Here is a 17,150-nt window from a genome sequence, read left to right as displayed (position 1 = left end):
ATAGGGATTGCACTGAATATGTAGAGTGCTTTGGCTAGTATTAACATTTTAACAATATTTGTTCTTCCAATCTGTGAGCATGGGATTTTTTCCATTTTTGTGTCTTCTTCAATTTCTTTCATAAGCTTTCTATAGTTTTCAGTGTATAGATTTTTCACCTCTTTGGTTAGGTTTATTCCTAGATATTTTATGGGTTTTGATGCAATTGTAAATGGGATCGATTCTTTGACTTCTCTTTCTGTTGCTTCATTACTGGTGTATAGAAATGCAACTGATTTCTTTGCATTGGTTTTATATCCTGTCATTTCTCTTCTTAATAATATCTTCATTAATAATATAGTTGTGGGGAACTAAAGAATGTGTTAATATGAATTTTTTTTCTCTTTACAACTTTTCTGTTACAATAACATATTTATTTGTGGATGAAATTTCCTCCCTTGTTATCATTTTTCCCCTTCTGAAATGTGAAGGAATTAATAATCCTTCAAGTAAACCTCTATAGGCTGATGTTGGACTATAAGAACTGCTCTCTTGTATGCCATTAATTTCAAATTTGGACTTCTCTTTGCCTACTGTGTCAGGAATGATTACATCTCTTCATTAAGGAAATTATCTCTCATATGAAATGTCATTTTAGAAAAAAACGTTAATATTGTCATTTGTCTTGCCATGTAAGACTTCTGACAGAATATTCTCCAATAGATGAAAGGTGTTTTCTTTTATCATAGAAAAATGGTGTCTTATAGCTGATGAATGCATTTTGTTAAAAGAAGGTGAGATCTGTCATGTATGGAAATTACAGCTCAAAGAGGAGAGAAAACAACTACATCACTTTTGTATTACTTCCTTCAAAGATACTAAACTGTTGCAAGAAAACAAAGATTACTACTTATAAAACATTACTCTGAAGCTAGATATAAAAGGCTGTAACAGAATTAAAGAGGACATAAAATTGAATAATCTTGATCCATTTTATTTACATAGGCAGATAGGAATTGCGAGTGAGTCAAAGCTATGATCTGCCCAGGTCAACATTTTACTAACAACAGTAGCCAAGTTGATAAAAACTGTTATGCAAGTGCTAGTCATAATATCTGAGAATTACAGATGAAATTGTAGGGTGGTTGGAATCAGAAAGTTGAATTCATTGAGTTGTTTTGTCCCATCACATTTTGTAAGTCTTAAATACATCCAACTTCACTTCATGTCTTTTTAAATAGGGCCATGATTGGGGTTGAGGTGAATCACTGTCTTCTTTCTCATGGTATTTTTGTGAAGGGCATGACTGGTAATTTTATACCATGTCTATTCAGCTGTAACTATGGTTTCTAGAATTTCTTTCCCTTTAGTAGTTTCAATTTAGAGTTGGCCATTAAAGATATTGCATGAGGGGCACCTGGGTGGCTCAGTCGGTTGGGTGTCTGACTGGCTCAGGTCATGATCTCACGGTTCGTGAGTTTGAGCCCCGCGTTGGGCTCTGTGCTGACAGGTTGGATGAGTCTGTATCTAGGGCAAGTACAAGTTCTTGGGAGCCTTTTAGGGTAGAATTGGTTTAAGACTTATATGTGAGTGTGGAGTACCAGATGACCTGATCCAACCCGAATAAAGGTTGTATTCGTGTTATATTAGTTTGCCATTTGACTTTGCAGAACAATTCTTCTTTATGCCTGGTATCTTTTTCTGTTGTTGGACGTTGTTCTTTACTCTTTTGCATTCTTCTTCATTCTCTGTCTGGTTCCTGGTGTACAGCCTTCCCTTGTGCCTGCACTGTGGACCTACAGAGAAGGCGCACAAAGGGAGCTGCAACCCTCTGGGTACAGAAGCTTCACTTCCTAGAGTGTTGGTTAATGCATTCTGTTTTCAACTCTTATCTTGTAAAGAGATTTAGCAGCAAAGTGTGGCTCTAGAAGATTATTTTATTCTTATACAATATTTATACTTAGACACTTTGCCGGATAATCCCATCTGCTTCTTAATACGTCTCTCATTTTTAGTTAAAATAATTGTTTCAACTGCTTTTCATAAATAGGGCCTTTACTGCCCAGAATTCTATACCCTATCATGGTGTTAGATAACCCAGATTTCCAACTTTCCTTAAATTTGGATATAATTTTACTTGTTTCATACTGAGCCTAGCATTTAGTTGAAACTTCCAATAGAAAGGAAATTTCACAATTGAGATAAATGTGGAGATGTAGCACCCAGATCTCTTCAAGGAAGAACATGTTGCCTCACCTTCTGAGAGTGATATTAACAAATAGCCTTTGGCTGTAGGCCCCTTCAAGGATTGTCTCAGCTGCAAAAGGCATTTTGCCCAAGGGTGTATCCATCCAGACATGGTCTTCCAATAACTAACAGAGGAAGGGATAAAAGGGATGACCCATATGACAACATGGCTAACCAGTGGGCCATTTCAGCTTCAGGACTTCCCATGGAGGTCCCTGAAAACACTGGGAATTCATCACAGCTCAGCTTTTCCTTCTGCCCAGTCCTGCTTCCTTTCCCTCCATCCTACAGGTTTTGATCCCAAGATCACTCCCTAACAAACATTCTGCCCCGCAAATGCTATCACAGAACCTGCTTCCTGGAGAAGTCAACCTGTGACAGTGATTCTTAAGATTCAAAAAACATTCTGCTTATTGAGAAGAGATGTAAAGCCCAATTTTTTCTTCAAAACTAGGAAATCATTGCTAATTTTTAAGTACAAGTAAAGGTTAAAAGGTTACTACTAATGTAGATCTTTGCTTTCAAAATATCTGCTTACTTTTCTTATATATAACATTTTTTTCCTTTAAAAATTAAACATTTTAATCCTTTCACTGCTTAAAGATTTTTATGGTATAAGGACATAAGTTTATGAGGAAATTAATTGCGAATAGTTAGATATTTGCTTTCATTTTAGTAGTATTTTCAATGGAGCCCATAATAATTTAGAATTTCTAGTGATTTGGATGGAGCATTAATTGCTGTCTATGACATGAATAGAATTTTAAAATGCTTTAATATGAATAAAATGTCCTTAGAATGTATTCCATTTTAAAATCACTCTTTTTTTATTACAAAGTAATACAACTCAAAATATTATAAATAAAAGAAAAAAAACCTTAAATTCTATCATCCAGAGAAGTAACAATTACTTATTTTTGTATATGTTATTTTAGCTTTTGGAATAGACATTAATATTAGATGATCTTTTTGTATGTGTGTATGCTAATTTCAGTTTTAAGATACTTAATAAAATACATCTTTTCTGAAGCTCTGTTTTTAGCACTTTGCTAGCAAAGTCCTTAAAAAGTAATGAAAAGTTGTAACATTTCTTTGGCAATATTTTATAATATAGAATTTTGACTAACACTGGGTGTCACTCCAATGAATTCAAACTAGTGATATTTATTACACTTAAGAAAGTTCCCTGGGGCGCCTGGGTGGCTCAATCGGTTAGGTGTCCGACTTCAGCTCAGGTCATGATCTCGCGGTCCATGAGTTCGAGCCCCACATCGGACTCTGTGCTGATAGCTTGGAGCCTGGAGCCTGCTTCGGATTCTGTGACTCCTTCTCTCTCTGCACCTCCCCTCTCACTGTCTCTCTTTCAAAAATAAATAAACATCAAAAAAAATTAAAAATAAAAAGAAAATTCCCTTAATTGTTGTGTTGGGCTCTGTGCTGAGCCTGCTTATGATTCTTTGTCTCCTTTTGTCCCTCTCCCCTGCTTGTACTCACTCTCTCTCTCTCTGTCTCAAACAACAAAATTTTTTGAAGAAGTCACCAGATGCATTTAACAACAGAATGTAGATGAAAAAACAGAGCCAGCAATATTGAAGATAAGTCAATAGAAATTAACCTGAAGAACACAAAAAATGTTGAAATAAAAATAAACAGTAAACATATCAAAAAGTCTAAGATGCATGTAATTGGGGGTGTCAGAAGAAGATGAGAGAGAGGAAAAATGGGCAGAAACAATATCTAAGGAAAACATGGCTGAATATTTTCCAAATTTGGTGAAAGATATAAATTTACACATTCAAGAAGTACAACAAACCCTAAATACAAAGAAAACTGCACCTATCATAAAGAATTGGCTGGCCTTAGGTCACGATCTCACGGTCCGTGAGTTCGAGCCCCGAGTCAGGCTCTGGGCTGATGGCTCAGAGCCTGGAGCCTGTTTCCGATTCTGTGTCTCCCTCTCTCTCTGCCCCTCCCCCGTTCATGCTCTGTCTCTCTCTGTCCCAAAAATAAATAAACGTTGAAAAAAAATTAAAAAAAAAAAAAAAAAGAATTGGCTGGCCTTTGTCCCTGGTTCCTAGGAGGTAACCTCTAAGTCTTTGGAATTTCTTTGAATGACAGGAATGTCTTTATTATTTATTATGGTCCCCTGGGACCTTACTTGAGTTTATGCTAATGAGATGACTCAGGATGGGGGCTGGCCACACCAGAGAGATTAACTATGTAATTTACATGTAACCATGTAATTCTGAAAGATGTCAGAGAACCATAGTACATTGCATACAAGGGAGCCCACTGTCAACATATACTTTTAGTTTTCTTTATCTGAAAATATATTTTATTTCACCCTTATTCTTGTAAGATCATTTTCACAAGATGTGGAAATTCTGAGTTGATATGGTTTTGTTCCCCTCTCCCCTCCACCACTTTAAAGATGATGTTCCACCTGTTTTCTAGTCTGCATTACTTTTATGATGAGAAGTTGTCAATCATTCAGTTCATAATTCCCTTGTATGTCATGTACCATTGTTCTCTGCCATCTTTTACAATGTGTTACTTTTCTAAAATTTAATGATAATATGCCTAGTTGTGTGTGCTACAACTACAACTCTAATGCTCAGTACCCAGATTTAGGTCAAATTTCACAAGTTAAGGGCACAATCCTCCCCTCACTTCAGAAATTATCTGAAATTCCAGGCTTCCTAGACCACCTGTGCCTTTGACCCACTAGCTATATATTTAAGGGTTCCCACTACCCTTAAAGTTCTACAATTCACTAGAATGACTCCTGGAACTCAGGGAAGCCATATATTTATAACTACAGTTCTTTCTACAAGAAATATTAGGGAGGCTCTTCAGGCTAAAGAGAAATAAAAACATGTAAATTTAGGTCTTGGCAGAGAGGGGGAATGAAGAGCACTGGAAATTATAACATTGTATCATGAGGTTTATAATGTACATAGATGTAGTACATTTGACAACTTTAGCAAAAAGGATGCAAGGGTGAGTAAATGAACTACTTTGTAAGATTTCTACATGTTACATGAATCAATTCAATATTAATCCTAAATATCCTGTGAAAAGTGAAGGATACATATTGTGATCCTTAACCACTACAAAGTAATGCAAAGAGGTAAAATTAGGATCCTGGAATACATAATATTTGTATACTTTCTATATTGCAGCTAAACTAAAGATAAAGTAAACCTAAAATACACTTTTATTTTTTTCTTCTTAAACAATGTCAACAATATTTTCTACTAATTTTTTGGCAAGAATAAGGATTAATGATTTTTTTCAACTTTTCTCCTGAACTTTTTCTCTTATTTCCAGAGACAGTATTCTGTTCATCTTTGTCTCTGTGTTCCTGAAAAAATTATGCCTTCTAATTTCCCTTCAATTAGTCACAGTCAAGGAGTGCTTGTTTTCTCTGCAGGGTACTTATTGGTTTCAACTTCATTTCCTGCTCTTTCTCCCTAAGGTCATTGAATCACATTTTGATAAATACATCATTATTAAGGTTTACTAGAGACAATTGCAATTGTAGATGTTTTAAATTAATGTCTTTCATTATAATGAGTCAGAAGATCAATGAATTGGAAAATTATTCTTTTTGTAGGTATTCAGCATTAGTCAGTCAACATGTCCCTGCTGTGTGTGTGGAGTGCTCTTCTAAATTCTGTGGGGTGTGATGATGGCAGTATTTCCTGGAGAAGCATGCTGTATAAAGGAGAACTGGAATAAACACAAGTGTGACAGAACTGCAACTAAGTGATTGGAAGGTAGGAAGAATGGTGGGTTGGGGGGAATGACTAGGCTACTACTGGCCTGACTAAACCAGGCAGTCTTCACAGGCAACACTAGAGTTCTGCAAGACTTGGGTTTGACAGATCTTCCTACATGGAGGGAATATTATGGATATGAAGTAGAAATGAGCTAAAAATATTTATTGAGTGCCTATTGTATTATATGCCAGTAACTAGAAAAATATCAAATAAACGTAGTATTTTTTATAAACTAGTAGGAAAGATGACACGTTTTCATAGAAAAAAAGACAACATAGGTAGTATAGATGCCAAATACAAATAGGAATAGATGCCAAGGAATGTAATGAAAATGAACACCTAGTTGCAGAAGTAAGACTGAATTAAGTAGAAGGGACTTTGAAGCAGGTTAGAGCCTAACGTGACAGAAAATGAGAGATGCTGTATCATACACTCAGAGATGGAGTCTCTGGATGGCCAGGGTTGTGCTGCGAACAGATGATCATGATAGGATGGTGATGAATATACTGCTGCTGGCGACGGTGATTTTAATAAAAATAATGCATGTCTTTGAAAACATACCTGCTTAGTTAAAGGTTTTGCTTTGGATATAATGATAAATTAGTTGGATTAGTTAACTTGGCTTTACAGATACTGAGTGTTAAATCTAAACTTCTGCATGAATTTTTCATAGCTATTTTAAAATGTATTGTGTGTTTTTGAATTTCACTACTGCGCCTTCTTTTTGCCAAATGAAAAATCTTATTTCGAGACCAGTTCTCCTAACCTTCTCTAAAGTGTTTGACCAACTGCTGTCTTCTGGTTCTCCTCCTCCTCCTCCTCCTCCTCCTCAACTTCCTCCTCCTCTACTTCCTCCTCCTCCCGCTCCTCTTCCTTCTTCTCCTTTTCCTTTCTCCTTTCTTTTTCCTCTTCCTCTTCATCCTCCTCCTCCTGCTCTTCCTCTTTCTGCCTTCTTTTTTTTTCCTATTATTAAGTAGGCTCCATGACCAATGTTAGACTTGAACTCATGACCCTGAGATCAATAGTTATATACATACTCTACCAGGCACCCCTGCTTCTTGAATTATATCTTCTGTTTTAGTCTGTTTGGGCTGCTATAACAAAATACCAAAGGCTGGGTAATCACTGTGTCCTCACATGTTAGAAGGCACTAAGGATCTCTCTGGAGCCCGTTTTATAAAACACTAATCTCATTCATGAGGGTTCCATCCTCATGACTTAAGCCTCTCCAAGGCCTAGTGCCATCACCTTTATGGGTTAGGACCTCAACATATGAATTTTGGGGGGACATAAACATTCAGACCATAGCATCCTCCCTTTGGTTCTGTGATATTATACTATCCTAGAGCTTATATAGACTGAGTGCTCTTTCTCTCCTTCCTTCCTTGATTCCATTTGCAGTTCATAGACTCCCTAAATTTGGGCGTAGTCCTCCATCTTCTCAACTGTATCTTATCAATGTATATTCTCAAAGCAGCAATTTTCTATCAAAATAGAGACCTTTCAACTTAATTATATTTCTAGCTAAATTTTAGATATTCCAGAAAATCCAAAATCAATTCTAATGCAACAAATACTAAATCAAACTTATCCTCCCCACTAATCACCTCCCTTTCCATCTTTCATATTTGTTATTGTCACCCCCATAAGCAGGTATGCTAAAAACATTAGTTTTGTTCTCTTTCCATTTCAAATCATTGTGACCAGTCAGCAAGTTTTGTCTTTCTGTATTTGAAATATATTAGGCTCTCATTATCCTAACACTTTTATTATACACTATTCAATAATATAAAGGAATATACAAAACATACATATGTTGGAAACCATAGTCATAATGACTAATCAATCCACCATTCATTGAAGCTCTTTATACGTTCTTCTAGATCTTTTTTTTTTTAATGTCTTTATTTTTGAGAGAGAGCAAGCAAGTGCACATGGGAGGGGCAGAGAGAGAGAGAGATAGAGACAGAAGATCAGAATCGGGCTCTGTGATGACAGTAGAGAGCCTGAGGCAGAGCTCAAACTCCCAAACTCTGAGGTCATGACCTGAGCCAAAGTTGGACGCTTAACTGACTGAGCCATCCAGGTGCCCCTACTCTTTCTAGATCTCATTCCCTTGTATACCTTAACTTAACCATTCTCCTGAATTTCATGTTAATTATGTTCTTACTATTAAAATTATTTTATAATATACATGTATTTGTAAAGAAAATATGGTTTCATTTTGTCTTTGAAATTTATAAAAATCGTATTTTCTGAAAATTATTTTTTCATCTATAATGAGTATAGCTGGAGTGTATTCATTTTCACTACACAGTAACATCCTAGTGTGAGAACATATCACAGTTAATTTATCCTTTCTCCTGTTAATGGTCATTTTGACTGTTTCTAAGTTTTTTTGCTTTTATGAACACTGTTGCTAAGAATATTCCATTCTAGTGTATGTCTCTTGGTACTCACATGCAAGAATTTCTTCAAGATGTATTCCTGGAGGGGTGCCTAGGTGGCTCAGTCAGTTGAGCATCCAACTTCAGCCCAGGTCATAATCTTACAGTTTGTGGGTTTAAGCCCCACATTGGGCTCTGTGCTGACAGCTCAGAGCCTAGAGCCTGCTTTGGATTCTGTGTCTCTGTCTCTGTCTGACCTTCCCTGCATGTGCTTTGCCTTTCTCTGTCTCTCAAAAATAAATATTAAAAAATTAAATGCACACACACACACACACACACACACACACACACTCCTGGAGTGAAAAGACATCTTGCAGGTTATGTGCTTGTTCAAATTACAAGATAGTGCCAACTTGTGTTCTAGACTAATCAAATCAATTCATGCTTTCTTAGCTGTGTGACACTGCCTGTTGCTTCATGTGATGGTTAATTATATGAGTAAATTTGACTGGGACATTGGGTACCCAGATATTTGGTTACATGGAATTTCTGTGTGAATCTATTAGAGTGTTCTTGGATGAGATGAGCTGTTGAATTGGTAAACTGAGCCAAGAAGGTTGGTTGCCTTCTTCCATGTGGGTGGACATCATCCAATCTCTTGGGGGTCTAAATAGAACAAAAAGGCAGAGGGAGAAAGAATTGCCTGACTTATTGAGGTGGGATATTGGGTTTTTTTCTTTCCCTTGGATTGGGACTTAGTCCTGTTGACTCTCCTGGTTCTCAGGTCTTTGGACTTGGACTGAAACTACACCATCAGATTTCCTGGATCATCAGCTTATAGAAGGTAGATCATGAGATGTCTGAGCCTCCATAATCACATGAGCTAATTCCTTGTAATAAATCTCTCTAAATATATAAAGTCATACATATATTTTTTCTATGTTTCTCTGGAGGACCCTGACTAGTACACTTTACATGCTTACCAATACTTGGATATTGCTAGACGTCTTTATTTTTGCAGCCTGAAAGGTATTAGTTCATATCTGATTGTGGTCTTAATTTACACTTTCTGCTTGCAGTAAGGTTATGAATATGTTTATGTATTCATTCATTATGCTTTATTTACAAAATGGCTCTTTAAGCCTTTTGCTGAGTTTTCTATTATGGTGTCTGTGCTTTTCTTGTTGATTCCATGGAAAACTCTTGGATCCTAATTGCAATCTGTTTGTGGTTTTGGGTACTGTAATTATTGTCTCCCAGATTACAGTTATTTTTTATTTTTACTTACGATGTCTTGTGATTAACAGAACACTAATTTAAATGTAGTTAAATATAGTAATTTTTATGGTTGGCACTACTTGTATTTTGTGTAAGAAATTCTTACCAAACTCAAGATCAGAAAGATAGTCTGCTGAATTTCTTCTTAAAGTTGTAATGCTTTGTTTTCACATTTAAATTCTTAATTTACCTGTGATTGATTTTTGTGATAGTATGAAGTAGAAATCCACTTTTATTTTCTCCAAATGGATAACCAATTGTCCTAGCCTTATTTATTGAAGAAACCACTGTTTTCCTACAGATCTACTATATTGATTTTATCACATACACAGTCTCCATAAATGTGTAGGTCTGTCTCCAGGCTCTTTAACCTACTCCATTGTCGATTTATCTATTTCTGAGGCAATAGCACCCTATTTAATTACCTGTGAGTCCCTCTTTTTTTTCAATGTTTTTTTTATTTATTTTTGACAGAGAGAGAGACAGAGCATGAGCGAGGGAGGCACAGAGAGAGTGAGACAGAATCTGAAGAGACAGAATCAGGCTCCAGGCTCTGAGCTGTCAGCACAGAGCCCAACGCGGGGCTTGAACTCACAAACTGCGAGATCATGACCTGAGTCGAAGTCAGACACTCAACCGACTGAACCACCCCACATCTTCCCTCTTTTAATCGACAAATTCAGACTATATATGTTTATTGTGATTATCGATTTAGTTCTTCCATTTTAAATGTGCTTTCTACTTGTCATTTTTTCTATGCTTTTTTTCACTTCTATTGTTGCTTGCTTGAGTTCCTATTTGTTAACCTGTTTTTCTTTCTTTTTAAAAATATATATATTCAACTTTATTTCATTAGAAAAATTCATTTAAGCCACATGGTGGCCATAATGCTATGTCCTGAGCTGGCTTACCCATCCCACTGTCCCCTTCAGACCAATGTATGAACATACACACTATGTTGAAGAAGGGACTTTAACATGTGAAACAATGAGACTTGGACACTGACTACTCCCTCATTCCCCTCCCTATAGCCAACCCACCCACTGCTTCAACTGTTATCTGCACATAGACAAGCTCTCATGGAAGAGAGGCTGAACACCAAATAAGATGACCATAAGGTACCCAAGTCCAAAGGAACTCTTGGCAGATGTTGAGGGAACAATGATGAAAATGACACCATCTCCCAAAAGCTGAATGTGAAGCACAAACTGCCGTCTAAGAGATGTCAGAGCCATGTTGCCAAGGGCAGCAAATCTTACAGCAGAACCCAGGGAGAAGAGTGACATCACTCCATCCCACAGTTATAGGCAACACACTCACACCTATGTATTAAACAGGCTCTTTATCCCGGACAAGGAGCATCCAGAGAGAGAGGCCCTTTAAGGACCAATTAATAATTCTGATAACACTGATACTCTCATCTTGCCTTTCCAGCCATTTGACACCTGGATAGATATGCTTAGGTCAGTGTTCCAAGGTTACAGCTGGTGGAGGGAGGTCTTATCCACACCCCACACCTCTGGAAGGCGCTTGGAGCTGTGTGCTAGTTAGTTGACCTCTGGTGGTCCAGGAGCTCCCAGGAAATAGGTTCTCCAGTAAGCCCCCAGGGACTCCCTCAGTCTAATAAAGATGGAGAGCAGAGTCAGCACCACACCTAAGAGGTAGAGGTTCAACAATAGGCTTCATGGCTGAGATGATACTACTCCTTTGTAGAGTAGCAGAGCTGTCTTCTGCTTCTGGAACTTCTCTGGATTCTCCAGGAGGAAGGGCCTGCAGTGGCCTGCTCGCTGTAACAGTGGGTCATGTTAGAGTTGGGAGAAAAGTCAGTCAACCCTAGATGACTCAAAGGACAAAAATGTAGCCTACAGCAAAGCACAGAGGAAGACTGCCTATACTGCTCACAAATCAATCTGTTTTTTCGTATTCAGTTTTTACTTTCCACCTGTTCAAAAGCTTTGTTCTTTATTTCTGTCATTTAGAAACTACCAAAGACATTTTACATACCTATTTAACAACTTTACAAAGTGTAATTCAATATCTATATCTTACCTTTCACCATACATATTTATTGACAAATTCCAAATTTACTATGTCTCACTTTTCTAATCCTCCTCTTTTTTTTTTCTCCTCTGCTTTCTTTTCCTTACCCTTTGATTCTTCTTTCTCTTTTATTCCCTTCTTTCCTTGGAGATTTCACTTTCTTGATTACTCAACAATAATTTAAAAAGTACATTTGTCATCATTTAGGCAGTTTCTATTTATAATGCAGCAGTGGACCCTGGAGAGAAATCAGTCACGTTGTAGATATGTTTTTTCATTGACTTGAGGGTAGAACCAAGAGCAGAATTTCTGGATCATTTTCAGGTTAAAGAAATTATGCCAGTTTTCTTCTATGGTGCTTATACTTACTAGCTGACATTCTTCTCAAAAGTATATGAAAATATTCATTTGCTCAAAAATTTGCTAACATTGTATAATATCAAATGCTTCAATTTTTGTTAAACATTAATGAGAGAAAACAATGCATTATATCCTTGAATGTGAGCATCTTTTCTCATATATACTGGATTTGGGGTATTACTCTTCTGTGAATTGATGATTTATATCCTTAGTATATAGGAGTGGAATGCCCAAGGCCCAGTCAAATTGGACAACAGCTTTGGTGGTTGAAGAATTCTTTGCGAGAGTGCAGGGTTTAAACTTCAGATAGAATGCTGAATGTTGGATTAGGTAACTTTTAATGTCTCTGCTAACTTTAAGAGGCCATGGTTAATAGTGGACTGAAATGCCTGGAAACCTAGAGCTGAAGAAAATCTGTTATGAGATGGATTTGTGTGTGTTCTACCTAATCAGAGTAAATGACTCACTTTGCAGTTCTGTTTTGTACAGGAGCTAGTCCTAGAGATGGAAGGGACATGGAAGGGTATTGCCAGGGCAAGACTAATAATGATGGCTGCATTCATATAATGAGGAGGGCAGAGTGCAGCTTTTTGTATAATGGTAGAGTTGGGAGAAGTGAGCTTTAGGGAAGACAACTGCTGGGAAATTGGCTGTTGAGTTTGGCCCATAATCTTAACCATCCCAGCTCAAGAACCAGTGAGGAAAGGGTGACCTGCTTAAGGGTAAGTTGGGTTAAGACAACTAGCTTTGGGTTGGTTTCCCTTACAGCTCCATGTGATGATTGCTTTTGGGATTTGGGGATAGAAGTCAGACTTAAACGTATAGTACAAACGATGAGTCAAGGCTGTGTCAAGGCTGAGATTGATGCACAATATACAGATATTTAAGGGACTTGCCCAAAGTCTTCATTCTACCAAAGACTAAAGAAAACTATCTTCTCAAAGTTAAACACTGTGTATTTAGGTAGAGGGGAAGATACGTTGCAATGTGTATGTGTTACTATTAATAATTTAAATGGTGCTTTGCTAGAGGTTAGAACTCATCAAGGAGGTTCATTTCAATAGGGTCCATAGCCTTATGAAAGTTTTTCTCTGGATAGGAGAATAGGGTGTGAAGGCTGGGTGGGTGCAGGGAGGAGACAGCTGGAATATATAGTGGACTGACTGCTGTGATGGATTTTCTCAAAGGCAGAAAGGTAGAAGGGAGGGGGGAGGGCGAGGAAGACCTGAGCAACTGTAATTTCAAAATTGGGAGGAGGGCATGACAGGAGCAGCAACAGAGGGCAGGGAGTGTCGGGTCCAGTGGGTGCCCAGTGTAGGAAGGTGGGCAAGATGAAAGCTGGGTCTCGGCAGCGTGACCACCCACTCTCTGCCCCCTCACTCTTTCCCTAGAAAAGGAGCGTGGTTTCGGGCTGCGCGCTGACTAGGGCGCCACTCGCGAGGCCGCAACAGAGCCCGCAGCGCCGCCATCGGCGAGCCAGAGCCTTCCAGCCCCGGAGCATCGAACTGCGGACACCCTTCAGCTGGGCGAGTTTGAGGTGCTCGCGGCGCGCGTAGAGGATCGCGTGGAGGGCAGCTTCCCGCCTTTCGCCTGCCACTGGGGTGGGACCTGGTTGGGCAGGGGGTGGGAGCCGGGAGGGCCGGCTTCTGGAGCCTTCTGAGTCCTCTTGTCCCTACCTGGCAGGAGCCGCCTGCAACCTTCGAGTGAGCTCGGCGCGCACAGAACACCGCTCTGGACGCGCGCCTCGGCGCAGACAAGAGGTACTCCATTTCCGCTCGGGCTCCCTCTTCCGAGCGAGTCCAGATGACCCTCTGGAGGAGGGCACTGGTCGGGAGTGTAACCTGAAATTCTCGTGGAAGAAAATTCTCAGGCCCAAGCCAGTCATTTCCTTTTAGAACTTCTATCATACATTTGACACTGCCAGCTCAGTCTGGGAATCTGCACAGATTTTGACGATGTGAAAAGACCTGAATAAGCAAAGTTTTTTGTTTTGTTTTTTTCTTTTGGCTTTTTACCCTAAATTATTTTGGAGGAGATGTCAGATGGTGGTATATGGGTAAGGAGGTGGTGAGTCTTCTGGATTTGTCCCCCCTCTCCACTCCTCGGCCTTGGCTGTCAAGGTTGTGTCAGGGACTTTTCCAATGCCAGCTCTGTAGCAATTCAAAGCCAATTTAGTCCTTGACGTCCACTCATGTAGCCAGTTTACTGAGTGATGATTTGGCAGGGAAACTTGAGCAAAGACCATTAGAAAATGGCAAGATTTTGCTGAATGTCATTGGCCCGACACTATGTCATATTAGCTCATATCACCTTTATTGTCTTCCTGCTCCTAAAGGTATGTCCGTTTAATCTTCTGCAAACAGATCCTGAACAACCTGAGAGTAGCCAGGGACCCACCAGACATCAGTGCATAACAAATATTTTTCAAAGAATAGAAATGGAAGAAGTGTCAGTAACTTTGAAACTTTAAATGGTGCTCGAATATCCAACACCACTTGGGTTAATAGATTGGTTACATCTAAAATTTAGGGGAAAAAACACCTTTTTCTCATGGTTACACATGGAATAGTCTGTTCTGATTCACTTAGTTGGAATGTGTTGTGGTAGGAGTCTTAGATACGGACACAGGAGACCTGAGAATGTGCATAGCCATATCAGTTGAGAATTTTTCTAATTTGTAAAGGTTGGAGCATATGTTTTTAAAGATTTCTTTCAGGGGTGTCTGGGTGGCTTACTCAGTTAAGCATCCAACTTCAACTCAGGTCATGATCTCACAGCTCGTGATTTCGAGCCCCACATCGGGCTCTGTGCTGACAGCTCTGAGCCTGGAGCCTACTTAAGATTCTGTGTCTCCCTCTCTCTCTGCCTCTCCCCTGCTTGTGCTGTGTCTCTCTTTCTAAAATAAATAAACATTAAACAAAATTTAAAACAAACATTTCTTTCAGCTCTAAAAGTCTGTGATGAAATGAATCCATCACATCTTCAAAAACAAGTATTGCATTTCAGTGTCTGCTGAAGACTTTATCAGAACATTGGTAAATAGATTGTAACTGTATCTTTTCAAAACAAGGTTTGAGAGTCAGCAACTTAGAGGAAAATCAACAAATACATAGTAGACAAATTTGGCTTGATCAAAAACACATACATATGTCTTTGTAAAATTTTAGGTTTAAATAGATCATTGAATAATTGAATAATTTTCTTTTTAACTTAAAAATATATTCCCTCATTTTTTTTTTCTCTATAGAATATGGGTTTTGCCACAAGAGGACGGTTCTACCTACCACTGGGCTGCATGATGCTGATCAATCTGATTAATGCTGACTTTGAATTTCAAAAGGGGGTGCTTGCCAGTATCAGCCCAGGCATCACAGAAGATATTGATTTCCAATGCTGGAATTCTTGCTCTTTGACATTGATAGATCTCAAGGAACTCAAGATACAGCACAATGTGGACGCTTTCTGGAATTTCATGTTGTTTTTGCAAAAATCCCAGCGGCCTAGACATTATAATGTCTTCTTAAGCATAGCTCAGGATTTCTGGGACATGTATATAGACTGCTTGCTCTCACGATCTCATGGAATGGGCAGAAGACAGGTGATGCCTCCCAAGTATAATTTTCCGCAGAACAGGAGGTAATTTAAATGTATACTTAAGAGAATAGAAGTTTAGTTTTCTTTATTTTTTTGAGTTTTTATTTTGAGAGAGAGAGAGAGAAAGAGACAGAGGGAGAGAGAGAATCCTAAGCAGGCTCCGTGCTGTCAGCACAGAGCCCCACATGGGGCTCTAACTCACCTACCATATCATGACCTGAGCCGAAGTTGGATGCTTAACCCACTGAACCACCCAGGTGCCCCCAGCAGTTCAGCCTTCTTAAAAATTCAACATTTAATCATTTTTGCCAATAAGCTAGCAAATTTGCCTTATTTTTTCCTAATGATTGACTTTGATTTTCATTTTTAATGATTTTATATTATTTAGAAACCACAGGAGCTCTGATGTACAGACACATGATCTAAATGATCTTGAGGTATAATACATTTGGTAGATCATTAAAATTATTACCTTATTTTTTCCCACAAATAGTTCATGAGAAATCTGTTTAACATCATAGTTATTCATATTGCATTTATTGAAGAAATTTTAAAGATAGGACATATAATTAGGCTTTTTAAATTAAGTTTTTCAATAGGGTTATTTAAAAGGATGAAATCTTAAAAGTCATTTTATAGTGAGTATTAACAATTTCTCCTCTCTAATATTATAGGACTGGATTTTACAAAACATGAGTTTTACATAGAAGATAGAGAACATGGAAAATACCTCAAGCAAAGTGACATCAACCTGAAGGTTTAATTCTGTCAGTATTTCTGAAGTCAAATATTTCTTATAGTATTTATCAAAATTGTTATTTCTAGTTCTTTCATATTTATGAAAGTTGTATTTTTGTTGATGTGATGTGTAAATGCTTTCTGGCTATTGAATTAGCATTTCCATCTTTTCAGGTAATTTGTCAATATTTTTTTTATTTGGAAGGCATATCTGTAAAGCATCTTTAAGGAAAACATTTAAAATGCAAATGCAATATATTATTAAATATAATAGTTGAGGGAGTAATGCTGTGACTAATTTTTTAAGGTATCTTATATGTAATATTGACTTTAAATTGTGCCAAAATAAATGCCAGTATTGTCCTAAAAAGTAATATTTGATTTTGATGTCATGTACTGAGTGGCTTCTGAAATGTGCATTTCATCTCCAAGCCATCCTATATATTAAAGTGTTTTTCTATGCATTAAGGACTAAAATTTTTTACGTTCTCACTTTTATTGGCTTAATTAAAAAAAAACAAACAGAAAGGTAGTAAGAAACTTCATTTTAGTAAAGTGAAGTTTGGTAGAATTTTGGTTTTTAGGTACTAGCTCAGTTTTTCTTTTTAAATGTATTTCCTACATACATCTCACATCTTATTCCAAAGAGGATGTGAAGCTTTAAAAATATATAACAAACAATAGGATAACATGAAGTAGATGAGGAAATTTAGATGATGGGAAATAAAGACAGGAAACTAATAAT

General features: G+C 37.8%; 1 protein-coding gene across 11 annotated transcripts in view; it reads left to right on the top strand.

The window, feature by feature from the left end:
- FAM237B (family with sequence similarity 237 member B) overlaps window positions 1–17,150 on the top strand; it is a 165,878-nt gene that overhangs the window by 9,864 nt on the left and 138,864 nt on the right. For 5 of the 11 annotated variants that reach the window (XR_007146486.1, XR_007146484.1, XR_007146487.1 and 2 more), the window contains exons 2-5: window positions 5,843–6,005; window positions 13,465–13,610; window positions 13,757–13,833; window positions 16,342–16,434. Coding sequence is in view for 2 of the 11 variants with exons in the window: in XM_047831130.1 (XP_047687086.1) it covers window positions 15,321–15,709; window positions 16,342–16,363 (411 nt within the window). In the remaining 9 variants the exon portion in view is untranslated. Of the gene's footprint in view, window positions 1–5,842; window positions 6,006–9,179; window positions 9,240–13,464; window positions 13,611–13,756; window positions 13,834–15,320; window positions 15,714–16,341; window positions 16,810–17,150 lie in introns of those variants that run through there. The other 6 variants (XR_007146493.1, XR_007146495.1, XR_007146497.1 and 3 more) reach the window with 6 other exon arrangements.

This window comes from Prionailurus viverrinus, chromosome A2, assembly GCF_022837055.1.
Source record: "Prionailurus viverrinus isolate Anna chromosome A2, UM_Priviv_1.0, whole genome shotgun sequence".
In the NCBI taxonomy this organism is placed as follows: domain Eukaryota; kingdom Metazoa; phylum Chordata; class Mammalia; order Carnivora; family Felidae; genus Prionailurus; species Prionailurus viverrinus.
The sequence above is the reverse complement of the archived record's forward strand: the minus strand, read 5'-3'. Positions and strand labels throughout refer to the sequence as shown.